Below are 19,143 nucleotides of genomic sequence, written 5' to 3'. Positions count from 1 at the left end.
CGCCTCCGCGCCGGCTTTGTGTGCGCGGAGCGGCGGTCGCCGGGCGGGGAGGGCGCGCTGCCCGCACCATGCCGCTCAGCCTGCGCCCCGCCGCGCTCCTGCCCCTTTGTCTGCTCTGCCTCCAGGCTGCGCTGCCGCCCCGCCGCCCCCGCTACGCCGGGTAAGTGTCCCGCTCCGCTCCGCACCGCACCGTCCGGCCCCGCCGACCCCGCGCCCACCCCGCGGGCGAAGGCTCGCCCTCCACCTGGCCGCTCCTCGGTGCCGTCGAGCGCAGCGTGCGCCGGAGATAGGTGCTGTGAAGCATCCGTGTAAGGATGCTACGAGGAAAGGAAGACAAAAAAAAGTTTGTGTCCTGGCAGAAATTGCCATTCCATAGGGGGAAAAAAAGTTGTAGGGGCTTCAGCGTGTTCAGGAGTGTATGGAGGTTTGTATTTGCCTTTGGGGAACGTGCTCAGTGGGACTTAAAATTATGTTTTGAAGAAGCTAAACTTTTAAAAGTGTGTGCAGGTTTAACCCAAAAAAAGCCCGGGCAGCACGGGAATTTGGTTAACCTTCCTGCAATTCCACCATGTACTTCAAACGAGGCTCTTTTTTTGTCATTTAAAGTTCCGGTTTGTGTTAGAGAGATGGAACTTAGTAGTAAAATGAAAGCTGTGATATCATTGCTCAGCTTTGGTGCATCCAAAGTGTACATGCTTCCCGCCTGGTGTAGAGACTTTCCTTTTAGCAAGTTTTTAATGAAATTATGTCTGTGGAGATTTATGATGGAGATAAAAGAACAGCCACACTGAGGACCGTGAGAAGCCAAATGCATCTTTCCAGATACAGTATAAAACTCCTTCAAGGTGATGAGCAAATTCCTTGGGATAAGCGCACATTGTTGTGAAGTAGGAGCTGAATTCTTTTTACTTAATTAAAGGCGTGTGAATTCCACTACTAAAACAAAGTTTGAAACAAACAAATTACCTGAGCTTCATGGACTTGCTAATGTGACGTGAAGCCATCCCCCTCAGGTCCCTATTTCACACAGCAGTCACTGAACCATCGACAGCTTTCACCATCTCTGTTTGGTTCCTCAGTCCCGTTATCTAACTCTATGCGGAACCAAAGCGGCCACTGCAGTCAGGAGCCCACCTGGCAGTGCTGGAAAGGAACAGGACAGAAAATGAAACACCTCTCCAAAGCCAGGGTCCTGTCAGAAGTCCTGTGTGGCAGCACCATTACCTGTGGAGCCCATTGCAGAGTCATGGGCTCAGTAAGACACACACTTTTTTTTTATTTTGAAGATTGTGTTCATTTCTTTTGCAGATTACATCGAGATGAATAACAAACTTCCAGTGCTGGACATAACTTTTTCTGAATATTAGTTACATGTTCTGTCAGTTGATGGATATCTGAGATGTCAAAATACACACTTTAATATCCTGTAGGTTTAAATGAGTTTGTCTATTTATAATCTAGCCTGTTAAAACAGGAAAAATACATGTAGTTTCTAGTACTGCGTCTCCGCAAATTTCCGTGATTCATCATTTTTTTCAATGCAATTCATGAATATTAACTTTTCTAAAATCACGTTCAAGCATTTGATGAGCTCTGGATGGTGTGTGAGCGAAGCCCACAAACTCTCCTTGTTGATCTCTGTTTTGTAGCCTTCACAAAGAGTCTTGCAGAGAAAAACGAGACTTCCCATCAGTTTCCAGAATTTGGGAAAGCACAACAAAAATCACTCCTGGGAATAAAAGACCAGAGTTCATTATAAAAACTCTTGGTCAATAGGCAGTTTTAGTAGGGAGCTGAGACGTATTTACAAGTCTTGTTGATTATGTGGTCACATTTGTGACCAGAATAGATTGAGTAACACATGTGCAAAACAAATTGGAAAAAATAGCCTGATTTAACTTTACTGATCTTCTCAATTTCTATCATTCTGGCATTCTCTGTGTCAATAAAAGTGGAAGAAAAATCAGCATGAAGCAGGATGAGCGCTTATTTAGAATTTCAGATATCTTGTCCTTCAGAGGCTTCTGCCATCAGCTTGGGGTCTTGGGCAGAATCGTTTCATTTCCTCTGTGTGTGCAACAGTTCAGTTTCCTTCATGACTGTGAACAGTTGAGCAGATGTTGCTATCACCACTGAGCCTGTTCATCACCCAAAAGGAAAAATGGATTGGTAGGTTCATTTCAAGAAAGGCAATCAGGAGGGGAACATAGTTGTCTAATGCTCATCCTTAAAGGAGTGTCCCAACCATTGGAATTCTTGTGCCAAGAAATTTTGTCAGTCCTTGTCACCTCTCTTGTGTCAGAAGCTGTAGTGTATAGGAGGAAGTCATAACTACAATTAGGGCAGAAGTATGGAGGAAAAGAACAAAAATGGTAATGGAAAACATTTCTCATAAACTCAGAGCAGCACTAGGAGGTGCAGAGCATTGCAGTTCCTTAGCTGAGGACTCTGACCTTGAGACGATCGATATTCCACGTGTTTCTCCAGCCTAACTCCTCCAAACTCTGTTAAGAGCAGGCTGGGTATGCTATATGGACACATCTTTTTTACCAAATACATTCCAGATACCTTTGGGAAGCCAACAAATAGTTGAGAAGTCTCAGCAAATGGCATCAAGTGAGACAGCAGCTCTCATGCCCACTGAGCTCTTGCAAAGACTGAGGCACAAATGTATTTGCCTTCCTAAAGGTAAATGCATGTTTGCTGAGTAAACCAGGACATGTTGGTCCCCAGCAGAAACAATTTAGGGAATGACAGATGCCTATAAGCTTTGAGTCACATGGAGACGATGAATAGAGACCAGTGGTTCCCTGTGTCTTTAAGTTACAAGAAATCAGAGGCATAAAATGAATGTAGTAGGAATCAGGTTGAAAAGAAGTTTCTTTACTCCACTAATGTGAGACTTGTGGAACCCTGCTAAAGGATGTGGAATGTTTACAAGGATTTAAGGGAGTTTGAAAGATCCATGGAAGAGAGATCTACCGAGAGTTATGCTGGGTACCCCTGAAATGACATCCAGGCCAGGAGATCAGTGAGTGTACACCGGAAGAGTACTTTCTGGTAATATCATGTACTTTTGCTTTGTTGCTACTCTTCTTTGGACCTTCTAACAATTAAGAAGATTAGGTTACTGGAGCAGATAGATTTTTATTTATTTTTTCATTTATTTAGTACCAAATGCAACAATCTTCCAGCTCTTACATATTCCATGAAGGAGATGGTTTCCCATTAAAAAAAAAGTCAGGATTTCTTAGGGAAAAAGGCACCTTTCTCATTTGTTTTTAGAATTCACTACTACATTCCTTTTAATCCAGCTCATCTCCCATCACCTGATAGGTGGTGGCTGGGCATGTGCCCTTTGTTTCCTACCCCACTTTCTGTTCCGTATCACTTGTGAGTTCTTCCAAAGCTTAATCAGAAGTGTGACTCATCTCACTTCCAATGACCAAACGCAGGTAAAGGCTGAAAAAAAATTGGCCAGTTCCTCTCTTAAGTTTTTGCTGGAGATTTTTGGGTTATTTTAAATGTTTTAAATGTATTGAGAGGTTAACTCCTTCAAAATTTTACACTTATGTGTGTTGCAGTGCGGCAGATACTACCATTTCTTTTGGTCAGGTAAAGGCTATGATGCATTCTTATTGTGTAAAGAAAATCTCAAAGTGGATAAAAACAGAAAAGAATAACTGTATGTTCTGTAAGTCAGTATGTAGCATGCTGCAGCTACTGGAACATCACATCCCCAAAACTGCATAAACCAACTAGTCATGCAGATAATGCTCTCAGATTTGATATCTGTGCTTCAGCAAATTTCAAATATTTTAATGCCCAGTAACATCCCAGCATACCATAGCTAAGTGTCTCTGATCCCACAATACCTTACACACAATAGCTGGCAATTGTTCTGTCTCATGGAAAAAACACATGGGAGCGTGATGAAAACTAGTTCCTGAGGGAATTGAGAAATGGAAAGGAGCTCCTCCTGTGCTGTTCCCTTCTGCAGACTTTTTTCCAAATATTTAAATCAGGGACTAAAAGTTCTGCTTTGCTGTGTAATAAATGTTCTTTCCCTCTTCTGCTTAGTACTCCTTTCCTACTTCCAAGTCAAAGTAAAATGTCATACACACAACTGGCAGAAAAGCATTTGGAAAGCACACCAGCAGCATTATATTGAAGTTAACCATATTCTTTTGGATGAAAATCACACATACTTCTCTGGATGATGTCAGGGAGTTTCTAAAATGTGAAAAGCTGTGCACACTCCACCATCATGCACAAGCAATTTTAAGTATCCTCTTATCAAATAACTAATAATTTGGTAATAAAAGCACTTGCGATTGCTAAAAAGGACCCCAAATCAGTGAAATCCATGAAAACTCAGGCACGTCTATATCCATTCTTGTCCCAAGACTGCAACTTTAGTTTTTCTGTTTTCTCATCACCTGATATTCCCCCAGCACAACATCATTTATGTTCTCCTAAAGGAAAAAAAGAATACTGCCCAAGTTTTATTCCTTTTTTTTCTCCTTTAAGACCAGGCATTTTAAATCTACCTTTTATAGCCACCCTACCCTCCCTATTATAAACAAGAAATATGAAGTGTTTCAATTGCTCTTTCTTACCCTTTTTTCCTTTTTTTTTTAAAAACTGATTAGAACAACAGTTCACATCCATATTACACAGGCAAAGTGAAGGCTCCCAGCTCATTATGATTGTATCTAAACTGATCTCCAGGTTTGTGTGTCCATGTGAACCTTGTCCCATACTTGTCCAGATCAGGACTTTGGTGGATGATGTTGTGTCTCCTGTCACACACAGAGAAGAGGAACAGAAAGCCTGAGGGTAAGAGAAGACAAGGAATCAGAACACGGCCACAAAAATGATCTAAGGGAGGTAACACCTCCCCTGTGAAGACAGGATGAAACAACTGAAGCTGTTCAGCTTGGAGAAGACATTTCAGTATCTAAATGGGGGCTATAAGATAGAAGGGGACAGACTCTTTAGCAGGGTCTGTTGTGATAGGACAAGGGGCAATGGCTACAAACTAAAAGAGGGGAGATCTAGATTGGATGTAAGAAAGAAGATTGTTAAAGTAAGGGCGGTGAGGTGCTCCATCATGTGATGTGATGTTCATGGATGTGAACAGGTTGCCCAGAGAGGTGGTGGATGCCCCATCCCTGGAGACATTCAAGGTCAGGTTGGACAGTGCAACCTGATGTAGCTGTATGTGTCCCTGTTCATCGCAGAGGAGTTGGACTAGATGACCTTTAAGGGTCCCTTCCAACTCAAACAATTCTATGATTCTGTGATTCTGTGATTCTGTGGGCAAAAAAGACATAAGGAATGAGGACATGGGCAAAGCTTGCAACCACACTTGGGAGCTTAGAACCTTTCCTAGGTCTCCTACTTTAGGTGAAACCTATGTTCTTCTAGTAAGAGTGATTCTTTGGAAGGCGTAAGCCCAATTCCAGTAAACGCAGTTTCCTCATTTTTAAAAGTATATATGTTACAAATAGGAATGTAGTATATTATCGAAGAAAATGCATGTTTGACCTTGGTTTTAATTCCAACAATTATGTTCTGGAAAAAAAAAAAAAAAACCAGCATAAATTTAAGATGTACTTACACAAAGGTACTTATAAAAAAGAGTATTTACATATCAAAACCATCTACTCCCTCAGTCTAAACCATTCACTTTGAATCCACCTGCTTCTACTGTCTTATGGAAATAAGGGGATGAAGAAATACAGCTTTTGTTGGAGCTTCTGGTACAAGTTTCAATGAATTTCAGTGCTCCCACTTGTACACCATACCCACTCCCTTCCATTTGCTGCTGCTGTGTGTGCACGCTCCTGGAGTCACTCATGAGCTTCTCAAAATGATTCTTAGCCTGGAATGTTTTATACAGGACTTTCAAAAGCACTTAGCCAGGCACAGATACAACATAAATAATGTACGTACTACTTTTTTTAATTGAAAAAATGGAATATTAGGTAAGTGAACCACCTACATGAAAGACAGTGAAATTAACTTGCAATCCTAGAAGGAAAATCAAGGTTCTGGAACAAACAAATACGAAAAAGGGAAGCTAAGAAGCTGCTTTTCTTGAATACATTGTTAACACTTTGCAGGGAACTCTAGTTCAGTACATTATATAGGACTGTTTCCCACAGTGCACAATAAACAGGAGCCCAAGGTCTCCTGAAATTCTAATATCTGTAAAAATGTGATCCGTACATCTGAAACAGCCTTACATGGTCAAAACACCATAGGAAACGTTTATTGTTCTATGCAGTTGAAGGGGAATGGCCAGCCATCATTAATCATTTCTCACTATCTCCAGGAGGTAAACTATCATCTCTGTTTCACAGAACTGTCTTTCACTTATCTTTTCTCCTTAATTTTACCTCTGAATGCATAAAAGAAATTGTACTCCATCTTTCATTGTAAAACATATGACTTAAGGAGGTGCATTGTGTATACAACATTCACACAAGAGTCAAGAAATAAGCTGATATTGAGACCATATAGTGGGAGTGTGTTCAGCAGTCTGTAAGCAAACCCTGCTGTGAGCATTCATACAGCAGCAAAAATGAAAAACAGGCAATGGAGTTCACCATTCAGTATTTTTACTGTTCAAGCAGCATGAGCAGCAGGAGATAGGGTAAATTTTTCTGCAGTTTGACCCTCTACTTCAAAAGAAATAAAATAAACTGTAGTGCTACTGTCCCCCGCCTAACTAGCTTACATATTTATGCTATCAATATTATTTTTTGTGCAGAAATCTTTCAGTGAATCCTGTGCTCGCTGTTCTATTTACAATGATAAGCAGGTCTGGTTGCAAAATGAGAACTGATAATTATAGTTATACATTAGACTCTTTCCGAAAACCCCACTGCAGACAAATCTCATTGAATTTAACGGGACTGTTGTTGGTCTCAGATTTGCAGAACAGGTCCGTAGGCAACAAACTTCTGGAGACAATCCCAATCCTGAATATTTTTCAGTCCATTTTGATTCAGATTTATGAAATTTGGGTTCACACGGTTGAGTAAAAAGGCGTGGCTCTAATTTGATATCGGTGTTAGAGCAAAACCTGCACTGATTTTGCTCTCTGTTTTGTACTCAGCATATCAGGTCAGAATGATAAAGAGATACAGATTGTAAATAAGGAATCTGCAGTGAAAACTCTGAAACTGCTTTCTGTGCCAGGCACCTGAGGGTAGGTGAGCCAAAGTACTCCAAATTAAAATTCAAAGCAACAAACATATGAAGACAATATATTCCTTTCTTTCTAAGACTTTGCACCTTTTGAGCCTGCCAGTTGAAGAGGAGGGCCAAGGACCTCGTTGCTTTCTTGTGGAACAGAAAGGCACTGTGCATGATCGAGGAGGAGCAGGGCTGCCAGCAAGAGCTGCTCCGTCTGCCTGCAGCTGTGCTGCCAGGCTGAGTGCACTGGGACACAAGGCCTGGCAGGGCTCTTCCTCAGGGAACAGCGAAACTCCCGAGTGCACGCATTGAAACAGAAGGTGGACATTACAGTTTCCAGGCAGTGTGCAGAGCTGCACTTGATGAGGAGGAGATGTTCTAAACTGCTTAGATATAGCCATGGCATTGCTAGCCGGTTGAGGGAAGGGACTGTCCCCCTCTACGCTGCGCTGATGCAGCCTCACCTCAACCACTGGGTACAGGTTTGGGTACCCCAGTATAAAAAGGACATACAATTATTAGAGAGCATCCAAAGGAGGGCTGCAGAGATGGGGAAGGCTCCAGATGGCAAGGTGTATGAGGAGCAGCTGAGAACCCTTCGTTTGTTCAGCTTTGAGCAGAGGAGCTGAGGGGAGGCCTCATGGCAGCTGCAGCTCCTCACAGGGAGCGGAGGGGCAGCGCTGAGCTCTGCTCTCTGTGACAGCAACAGGGCCCGAGGGAACAGCACGGAGCTGTGTCAGGGGAGGGGCAGCTGGGGGTTAGGGACAGGTTCTGCACCAGAGGGCGGTGGGCATGGAACAGGCTGCCCAGGGCAGTGGGCATGGCCCCATGCTGCTGGAGTCAAGGAGCATTTGGACAGCGCTCTCAGATATAGGGTCTGGATTTTTGGTGGTCCATGTAAAGCCAGGAGCTGGGCTCAGTGATCCTTATGGGTCCCTCCCAACTTTGGATATTCTATGATTCTAAATACAAATTTACCTTATCAAATCAAAGCATCTTTTCTGACTTTTCAGTCAAGGCTATCTGCAGGGCTCTATGCTACCAAAGCACAATTTTGTACATGCACTTTGTGACAGATTTATTGCAGTAAAGTTGTTCTAAGAAAAAATTCTTCTTTGTTATACATGCAGTATTTCAAATACCTTCAGCAGAGTAGTGATACAATTGGAAGCACCATGTAGTTGACTCAGAGAGAAAAAGATGCTTATTTTATTTTATTTTATTTTATTTTATTTTAATGCTGCATTTGGATAGCAATTTGTGATTACAATATTCTACAGGTTTGAAAGGCTCAGGTAAGCAGCAGAAAGATGGTACATTTTAAGTACAAGGCAACATAACAGACTTTCTGTTTGTATTTGCTTTGAGAGACAGGTGGCACACATGATAAAACTATAAAAGTATTTTGGCCATTGCCTTTTTTTTTCATCCAAGGCACTGAAAGTGTTGACTCCACTGAAATAAACAAACAGACGAATCCCTTGAAGTCAGATGTTCGAGTATATAAGTCAAGTATGGGATAGGACCCTGAAAGAAAGACAGGTCTTGAGGACAGCTGTGAGAAATGAATTTAGCAAGCCTGATGAAAAACTGGTGTACTTTGATTTATGCGACTGTGCTCCTACTGAGATTACCACCAGATGCTACTCTAAGGCTGCAGGGCGGAGGCACAGCCAAGCCCCTGCACCCACAAAGGGCAGGCCGCTGCCAGAAGAGCCAGCAGCTCCTGCTGCTCCAGATGTGCAGCCCCTGCCCCTGTTCTGGTGCTGGAACTCCTCTGCCAGTAGTGACCAAACTCCAGGAGCAAAAAGAGCAAAATCATTTTTCCTCCTTTTATATATATATATATATATATATATAACCTGGACTAGCTATCAGCTTGTCATTCTGTGATCCGGCTGCTGTAGAGCCTCCTGGGTGTTAGCATTGGCCCAGACGAGTGGCAGTTGCTGGTTTTCCTGCACCCGCCTGGGTTAGGGGGTTCAGACTCCCTGTGCACATACGCACAGGAGAAGATCCTCTGAACCCAGCTAATCCAAGATGTGGACTCCAAGAACCCCATGGTTTTGACTCAGTAGAATGTGGCTTCCTGAGCAGTTCCAACAGGCATATTTCTCTCTGCACTGATGTCAGTGGAGCAGTCCCGAATGAGTGTTTAAGGCACACAGAGAGTATAATGGGATGCTTGTTTTCAAGTAAGCTTCTTCTTAAAAGTGCAAAAACTAAAGAAAAATTTAAGCTTTGTACTAGCCATAGTCACATATGATATTTTGAACCAAAGGGGCTTCATCATTGCTAACCTCTAAGTCCTTCTTTATGTTGCAGTCAAGTCTAAAATAATAGTGTCCACAGAAAAATAACCTCCATATTCATTAAATTGGTTTATGTTAGACAAACTGCAAGTATTTCTCAAGAAAACAAGGCAGACATTTAAATAAGGATTTTTTATTAAGAGCGTTGGCATTTTTGTCACAGTGAGCTTTCAGCAGGGAAATAAACTTCAGGTTCACTTGTGCTGTACAGAACAGGCAGCCAAGAACATACTCTGCCTAAAATTTGTACCAAATAACAAGAATCACCATGTAAGCACATTGCCAAGTCCCAGCTAACAAGCCTCGTGATGCAACAGCATGAGCTAGCATCTTTGCCGGCAGTACACAGAGTGAGGACATCCTGTGGCACAAGGACACGTCTGTATTCTGCTCCGTTATCAGCAGACTGGATCTCTGATCCATCTGCCTGTGATAGTGGCTACACAAAAAATAAATGTGACATCTAGTTAATGAAACATAAAGTCTAAGTCATTTGCCTTCCTGTAGAAATTGAACGGTTTCACCTTCAGTCTGTTCAGCTGAGCTCGTTCTATTGTTTTACTTTTACTAAAAGCAGTTGTAGTGCAATTTTTAAATCATGGTCTATTCAATAAAGCTTCAAAGGAAATCAAAGCACTGAGGTACAAAGGGTAGAAGCTTTTATATTCACTATCCAACAGCATAAAAATAACTTGTGATATTTTTTGTATATTCTGAGGCCTAGCCTAGAAAAGTAACTGCAGCAAAATATGTAATTATTATGCAGATTTTGATCCCTACTGCAAGAGTTGTTTCTGTTCACCACTGTCATCATGAGGGAGAGCTGTGGTTCTCCCACTACAGCAGCTACAAGCAGTGGGAAGCACAGGAAGCCAGGGCTCCTCTGCAGATCTTAGCTTAGACTACATGTTGCACATTTAGTGTCCCATGGAGGCCCTAGGCAGAGAAACACAAGTCATCATAGAATCATAGAATGGCTTCGGTTGGAAGGGACCTTAACAACCACCTTATTTAAAACCCCTATCATGGGTAGGGTTACCACCCACAAGATCAGACTGCCCAGTCAACACCATCAATCCCTATCAGACAGACACCTGAAAAAGGCTCTGATTTGCTCATCTCAGGTGGCTGTGGGCAGACTGGAAACTGATGTGGGTATCTCAGACTCTGATTTGGAGAGGAAAGGCCAAGGGTTTCAGCATTTCTTTCTGTCAATGCTGCATGCTGTTTGTCATCTGAGGTAGTTATGTCTCTGAAGACTTGCATCTAGCCCCACCTCCCAAAAATACACATAAACTAGGAAACAGGTGTCTGGTGAGTTCCAGTGCTTTTGCAGTTCAGAAGCAGGTTAGTGGGTGTCACAGAGCTGGAGGCTTTAGGACTATTGGTGTTCTACCTTGAGATTCAAGACCTCTCTTTTATGAATACTTAGTTCCTATACTAGTTCTGTGCAGCCCATCTGTGTGTTCTGTTTCCTGTGGCCATTCTACCTTCATTGGACCTGTCCTCTCTTTTCCATAGGATAACTGGCATTTCTTCACCACATGACAAATGATGGACTAAAAGGTACATGAAAAGTATGATAGCATAGGCAGCCACTGCCTGACCAAAGTACAGAACTATTTCTAATGATTAGTGCTTGTCACGCACAGATGGGAAGAAGCACAAAGCAAGAGAAAGACAAATTAGCTTAAGCCTCTGAAAGATGATGAAAAAAGTGAAGTAAAACTAGTTTCCTACACAGTAAGGAGTCAGGAGAGACTAGTGCCCAAGGTGAGCAAAGCCTCATGTCTCCCTTCACGAGGGGCATCCTATCCAGGTGCTGTACAAGCTTCCCTGAGGAATCATGGGCAAAGGGGGAGCAGGGACCAGGAAAACCTGATATTTTACTTCTGTTGAATGAAACTGAGAAGTGAGGAGACCTACAGCCAGAACTGTCCTACCAATTTGCAGATGAGACAGTGCCATGAAACAGCTCTGAGTAAAGAATTACAGAGAACAACCAGTCTGCACCATGCTCTGTGAAATCTGATCTTTCCATGTTGTTTTTCTTGAATCCAGAGTCTGTTATCTCTGCTGAAAAAAATACTGGTGGGCTTTTATGTGTGGCAACTGTACCAGGGATGGTCTTTGAATTAGAAGGCATTTGCTCACAGAGCCTGCAGCAAGTCACGCCTGTTAAAGGACTGCAGGCTGCATAGCTATACTTGGGGGAAGAGCAAATGGTACAAAGAGCATCCTCTTGTATAGCTGAAGAGAACAGGTCAGTGATGACTAGGAGGTATGAGTAAAGAGAATCCTAATCTTCAGGAGTATATATTGTGATGCGAAATTACCTGAGGGTAATCAAAGTTTTATAGGTTTATTTTAGTTTTAGTGGGTCTAACAGATTTCAGTTATGCTATTGAAGCTAAGTAAATACAGTCGTAACAATAGAGTAGCTAATAGCTGGCTAATAAAATGCTAAATAATCATTCCATTAAAATACATAAACAACACACATGCGCACAGAAAAAAGGACTTTACGCAAGAAGAAAGCAGAGATCTCACCGGGAGGACCAGGTTCACAGCAGCCAGTGGAAAACATAACTATTAGGGTGTCTTTAGCAACCAACAGTCCACCTGCCCCACTGGAAAATATTACATTTTCAGGAGAAGAAAATAACACAAACTTCAGGCAAACAAAGAAGGATTTCTTAAATTAGTTATTGTATAAAGAACATTGCTTCTTACAAGAATAAATAAATCGGTGACTTTAAGGTAATATTTTTAAAGTTATCAAATTACGGACCCAGTATTTATTTTTACACTCCATGGCTATAAAATACCAGATGTCATACCATGAAGTAATGTCAGAGGATGGCTGGAATCCATTGAGCAGCAGTCAGATGCTAGCTCTTAGCAGTGAAATCTTACTCATAAAACAAGTCTGCTTCAAATGTAAGAACACCAAACATGCTTCACTGCTTTCAAGACGCTTGCCCCCATAGCCTGTGGGGTTTTGTTGTCTTAAGCTTGGTTATTACTCATGTGATGCAGGGAAGGGGAAGTGTAAAAGCATGTATGATGGAAGAAGAAAAAACAGCTGTCAGGAGTTGTCTTATCTTATGGTAGGGACTAGCTAAAGGAAACACTGCCTGTTGGATGCTTTTCTTGATGTATGTGTTAGGTCACTCCACTATCTATTTTACAAAAAGAAAAATGGTGGTACAACAAAAAGATATATATTTCATTTCAGATAGAAAACACAAAATTCTGATATAAATGCAAAGTATTGCCTCATATATTGCGCTGTTTCTTGCATAGTGTAAGCTTTTGGGAGCTTATTCATAGCATATAGCATGCCAATTCCATTTTGCATGAAACCTTATGTGAGGATAGCTGGGGACAAAGGCAGTATAACAAGAAAGAAACTGCAGAAACACAGAGCCAACAATTTCATAGTTTTGTCCAGCTCTGTATTTGTGTGGTGTTATTCCATATAACCTATCAAGGGTAGCTCAGTTTGCACATATGTTCCACATCACAGCTTTATACACTGAAATAATTTTGAATGGAAATTAATTCATTTCACGAGTTTATCTCAGTGTACAATGTAAAAAAAAAAAAAAAAAAAAGGCAACACAAATTGTAAATGCATATCCACATGAAAGCACAGAATGTGATTTTAGCTGGATTTTTTTTTTAATTACTAACAGCAAAAATAAACGCAGCTGTGTATCTAGGTTCTAATGTTAGTGTTTGGTGGGCATGCACTGCCTGTGTTTATTTCCCAGACCGACCAAATCTTTCCCTCCTTCCCTTTCCTCTCTCTGGTATTTCAAATGGGGAACAAGTACATTAGAGTCTCGCTGTGATACAATCACTGGGTGTTACAGCAGCAGAAACAGACTTTAGTGACAGTGCTGCTTAGGAAACGTATCCTGGCAAGTAACAGCTCCCTGATGGATATAGCATTTGGCATCAAATGCTATTCACATGATATCGAATGTTATTTCACAGAAGGCCTGTGCACAGAGCTTCTCAGTTGTCATTTTCAAAGGGCCTTTCCTTTTGCTGGCTGTGCAGGTGCCGAGCTGCGATTACACCCTGCTGTGTTAAAGCCAGCTCCTCTTCCTCCTACCTATCTCTGTTCTTATCCCTCTCAATTACTTCACTGTCCTCATACATTGTTGCAGGCAGGCTGCAAAACAGCTTTTGGCAGGGACTGGCATTTTACCACATGCTGGTTCAGCAGGTAACTTCAGGTCTCAGCGGTTTTGTGTTTCCTGTCTAATCAAGTAACAGTAGTTTCAGCTCTTAACACAGCTCTTTTGGACAGTGGATGTAGCCAGGATGATAAATAGCGTTATACTGGTGCAAATAAGCTAAACAAACTTTTCTTATGATGAATGCTTTCAATTTTCCATTTGACAGAAGGCAACAAGTGCTGCACAAAATCACTTGTAAGCATGGATGTTTGTTTAAGAGGCTAGCAGCTTTCTTTAGCATTTCATTATTTTTTGTGAATTATAACAACAAGAAAGAACCTCAATTGCATTTATGAAATTAACTGATACTTACCATCAAGTACCAGCAGATAAAGCTCTGTTTCTTGAGGTGTTGAATTGCTATGAGCAAGGCTGAGAAGTAGTTGATGTGTGAGTGCAAGACTCTACTGACACCATGAGAACCGAATATCCTCTCCTCCTCTTTTCTTTGTATTTTGTTTGTTTTTAGTAGGTTTCTAAGAGTTTAAATTTATCCTAAGTTAAGAGGGAAGTAAGCAGTAAGTCACAAGTAATAGCTCTAAAAGGCATTACCTATCCTGCTCATTTCCGTCCAAGGTAACTCATATCTTAAATTAAGTTGATAGCAATGTCCTTTCTCATTAAAAATTATGTGTTTTTATACGTTCACACAAATTTATGCAAAAACATTTCTGAAATGGGGAAGGCATAAACTATACCTCCAAACCTGTTAGGTCAAAGCGGCATACACAAAGGTAACCGTCTTTCATACAGAAACTATAAATAGCATGATGTCATTCAGTAAGGTAGACTAAACAATCTGTCTTTGCTAGATAAAAACTATAAAATCTTTAGAAATGTTTACTGTATCAGGTATCTGATGAAAATTACAGTAATAAATCTGAGATGATTTAGAAACCGTATTCCCAGGACAATTGCAAAATGCCCTAGGCATGTACTGTCTGACCACTGTTATGCAGAACATGTTTGCACCATGCTTCCTAAGTTTAACTTTTGCTGCGTGGGGTATTTTCTTCTACAAGCACAGCAGTGAACTATCTAAATAAAATGAATGATGTAAAATCTCAGATGGAGAGTTTAGTATTTCAGTAGCAGTGCCAGACTTAACACTTAAAGAAGATCTCTACATTTGTTTGGGGTGGTTCTTTTTGGTTTGGACAAGCTAGATGCCAGATTGATGTTTAACAAATAATCAGTGTAGCAAATGTTCTTTAGCATTCGATAAACAAACGTAAAGGCACGCCTCAAGAAATCATCTTGTCAGAGCAATGCATGTAACATCTGATTGTTACCAGAGATGCCACAGGACTCCAGCACCAAGATTTGTACTCAGTGGCTTAATGAGATTTGTTACGCTTTGTCAGTGGGTCGAGCCGTCCGAGTAGCCCCTTCACCATCTTCTGTGACTTCTCCAGAAGGAAGAGCCAAATGTTTTATCACATCACATTCGGCGTGAATATTCCAAGCCATAACTCACTTGTAACCACATCTTGAACTGTAAAAACACAGAATCACTGCTTTGCCAGTTAGAGTTTTGGGAGGACAGCCAAGGTGCTGCAGAACAGTTTTGATGGAGTTATAGCAATAAAACCAAGACCCAGACAGAAATGAATGTTCCTTAATTTGAGGGAGAAGTGATTACCAGTCCAATAGGTGAGATTCTCACAAATTTCAGGTCAGAGCATTAAGCCTTGCTTTACCTGGGTGAAAACAAAAACCTTACCATCTAATAAAAACTCTAGGGTTTTTGTTTATCAGAGCTACTGAAAAGTAGATTGCATTTCTTTTATTGGTAATAGAAAAGACTCCGAACACATAGTACATTCATTCTCTGCTCAAATAAAAGGCTTTTTTTTCCAAGTAAAACTTTTCTTCAAGTATACAGATTAGTTGTTGCTTCATGAAATGCCACTGCCACCTTACTTTTTGATTCTTGATTTACCTGTTGTTTTGCTGGGGAAAGAATCAGATATAAAATCAGATTAAGAAAACTGAGTAAGTCTGAGGTAGCCTTGCTCAGCAAGTTCAGCTTTTGGACATTTGACAGTAAGTAAGATGTTTTTTCAAAAAATTAAAAAGTTCTCCAAAGTGAAGGAAGCTGTTATGCATTCCCCAACCTTATCCACATCTCTACACAAATATTTATATTATCTATCCGTAAACTGACGTTATCAAATTAAATTAAAACCTCTATACTCTGTCTTACAAACATTTATCCATAAATTAAATTATATTGGTAACAGATTCTGAGCCCATGGAAGTCCAAAGTAATAAGATGAACGATTTAAAAGGACATTTTTTTCTCCTAAGTTGGTAAGAAAAATTTTCAAACTTTTGTTTGAATAAAAAATAATAAAAGAGTGCTTAGATATGCCAGTGACCACGGTACCTCATTTTGGATTATGAACCTTTTAGGCTGTCCTTTTGGGATATCAATTACAGGGCCCATAAGCAGAGTCAGTAAAGAGACTCTTCCAGGCATGAGACATCTGGTTCTCTGGAAGCCTACGCAGACGTTTATATTGCCAGCTTTAAATTAGGCCTTTGAATTTGCCACATGTTTTAGCTGGCGATGGGCTGTCTGGACTGCCATGTGTTCCTGGTTGTGGTAGCTTTAACATTTAATGTGTAGGTTTATTCCTTTCTCTTCTCTCACTTGGGACAACCTCCACAGAGGTAAAACTTCATGATCAGTCATAATATTTAGGGCTTAGAATATTGCTCTTCTAAGCTTCTAAATGTATGTTTTTCATTGGTTTTCTAAGGGCTGGTGCAAATTTACAGTGTTACAAGAATTATGATCCTGAATATTCCTGGGCATCACCCAAGGCTCTACACTTGCAGACATTCAAAAGAAGTAATTACATTTCCAATCTGTACAAAACCATTCATGCATCCATCGACTGGTCAGAAACTTCTCAGTCACTTTACTAACTTGATTCTAAACTTCATATACTTGTTTCTAGTTTGGTGTTGGCCTTGATTACAGAATTTTGTTACTGGAGGAAGTCAGCTGGGGGAATTCTCTTTGCCAGTGATAAACATGAGGTCTAGGATCAAACTGGGCGTCTGAAATATAGATTGTAAATAGTCCTGTTTACACATATCTTGCTTTAAGGTATTCTGCAAAGAAGCTCCTTACTGCTTTTAGAAGTAAGTGAAAGATGTTTTTAAGGAGGAAAATTATTCCAGGGTTATTTCTTGGATGTTAAACTCTAACAAAAAGCATTCAACTGCATAGAAGTTACTTTCTAACTGAAGTGAGCTAGGGAATAGAGAAATCAAGATAGTTCAGCCTTAATCCCTTCCTTTTGTGTGTGGGTTTCAGCATCCTAGTACTCCTGCCTCTACCTCTGACACTTAAGGCATGTATAAAACATAGCAGCTCTGCTGAATGCTCAAGTGCATTCTATAGTGAGGCCTTCAGGACCCATGGAGCAAAAATATTCATACTGATCTTCAGAATTACTTCTTTTTTTTTTTTTTTCTTTTCTGCTCAGATGGAAAACAGGTCTCTGTTGTGAACCTATTTGCTCAAAGCCAACAGATAAACAGAAAGCCTGATACTTTCATTTTCCTTTGCTCATGATTTTTTTAAACTTCTCAGGCTGCAGAAACTGCTCCTACACCTTAAGTCAGCGCTTAGGAAGAGCAGGAAGCAGCAGGGCAGGAGATTGCAGTCAGTGCTGTCTCTGGCCCTGGGCACTATTCATCACAGGTATCACTGACTTCTCCCTTCTCCTGCCCCCCAGGAGATGATTCAGTGCCAATCTGTTATGCTGAGTGACAGTCCAGTGTTTTCGTACAACAACCTTCTAACCTTTATAGGCTGAATTTGCTGTCAGAATGAAAAACCTTCCCTCTTTATGTCAGTCCCTCTGTCTGTCTGTCTGTCTGCCCACATCTTCATGTCTAAATCTCCATTTCCTTCTTCTTCACCTCTGTTTCTGCTGAGGCCAGTCCCCTGCCTCTAACTTCTGCAGTGCCCTCCCTGCTCCTGTGATAATTACGCTTTCACTCCTCTTCTAATTTAGTGTTTATTTAGAAAGCCGCTGCTGCACACAATCCTTAGACCGGTGATGGGCTACATGGGTTGAATCTTTCCCAATCTGATATAAAAGAAGCATTGTACTCTGCTATTTCTAAGTATGCTATTAACCTGGTTTTAAAATCATTAAAATAGTTTAATTTATAATATTGGTATAAAAGGGAACAGGAATAAAAGGGGTCCCGCAGAAACAGAATTTCCCTTATTTTCACTGTAAACAACAGTGGAACAAGGGAAGTCAGCAGCTGCTCAGCTCTTTAGAGGATACCCAAAGGCAAGGTTTAAGTGTTGTTCATTAAGTGTGGAAGGAGTAAGGAGATGTACAGCTTCAGGAATCCAAACTGACAGCGAGGTTAATGGCAAGCGAGCAACCACTCTGCTTTGCTCCTTAAAACAGGCACGGATCTGGTACATTTCTGTAATATACTGTACTTATCTGGTAGAGGATCATGTGATAGCACAGTCATTTAGAAGAGTAATAACACCGCACCAGTAATGGCACTCAGTGCTGCTGCAAACTCTATCAACCTCCGGCAGATTAACAGGCTCCCTGTGGACAAATAGCACCCAATAATCATCTACCTAGGGAATTAGGCATCTGCTCACTTTATCTGCTGAACTGACAGCCTCTGTGTTACACAGTTCATTCTCCTGACAATTGACCTTCAGAATAAATGTGAAATGCAAACCTTGAAGCACGTAAAGAGCCTCTAAAATCTATCAAATCACTTTATAAAATCTATCACTTTTGGGTCAGCCAGAGCACTTCCTAATTTAAGGCTGACATTGATGTGTTACACAGAAATAACTAAACATGAATACTGAAGAGGAAAGAAGCTATGAGCATCAGAATCAGCAGTTAAACTTTTAAAGCACTTAATTTTGAAATTTAGGCTAACGGCATGAGATTCTAAAACCTGTAAGAACAGAGAATTTATGATTTTGCAAAAGACCTCTAGAAAGCCATGTTAATGCATAGCTAGATCATTACTACAATATTTTATGGAGAAGTTTAGAAGAGAAGTGCTTCAGATTCATTGGCACTTGCTTAAAATTGTAATATTTCACAGAAGACTCTAATGTGGAATTGAAAAAGCTTATTTAACACATTTAAGCATGTACCCACTTTGATAGCACTCATATCTCAGCACTTGTATAACATAGTGCCCCTGTAGGCAGAAAGCATCTGTCAAGTAGAGCTGGTAAAAACAAAGGTCTCTCTGGCTTTTTTGGATGAAATTGGCATTCTACAGAACAGAAATTCCTGCAAGAGTTTTTCCATGCTTTCACTGACTCAAAAAAGAAAAGAAAAGAAAAGAAAAGAAAA

At 40.8% G+C, this 19,143-nt stretch overlaps 1 protein-coding gene across 1 annotated transcript in view; it reads left to right on the top strand.

The window, feature by feature from the left end:
- The window catches only part of CPA6 (carboxypeptidase A6), an 86,740-nt gene continuing 67,635 nt past the window's right edge, over positions 39-19,143 (top strand). The window contains exon 1 of the mRNA XM_021388547.1: positions 39-160. Coding sequence (XP_021244222.1) covers positions 69-160 — 92 coding nt within the window. The 5' untranslated portion in view covers positions 39-68. The remainder of the gene's footprint in view (positions 161-19,143) is intronic.

Source organism: Numida meleagris, chromosome 2 (assembly GCF_002078875.1).
Source record: "Numida meleagris isolate 19003 breed g44 Domestic line chromosome 2, NumMel1.0, whole genome shotgun sequence".
Taxonomy (NCBI): domain Eukaryota; kingdom Metazoa; phylum Chordata; class Aves; order Galliformes; family Numididae; genus Numida; species Numida meleagris.
The sequence above is the reverse complement of the archived record's forward strand: the minus strand, read 5'-3'. Positions and strand labels throughout refer to the sequence as shown.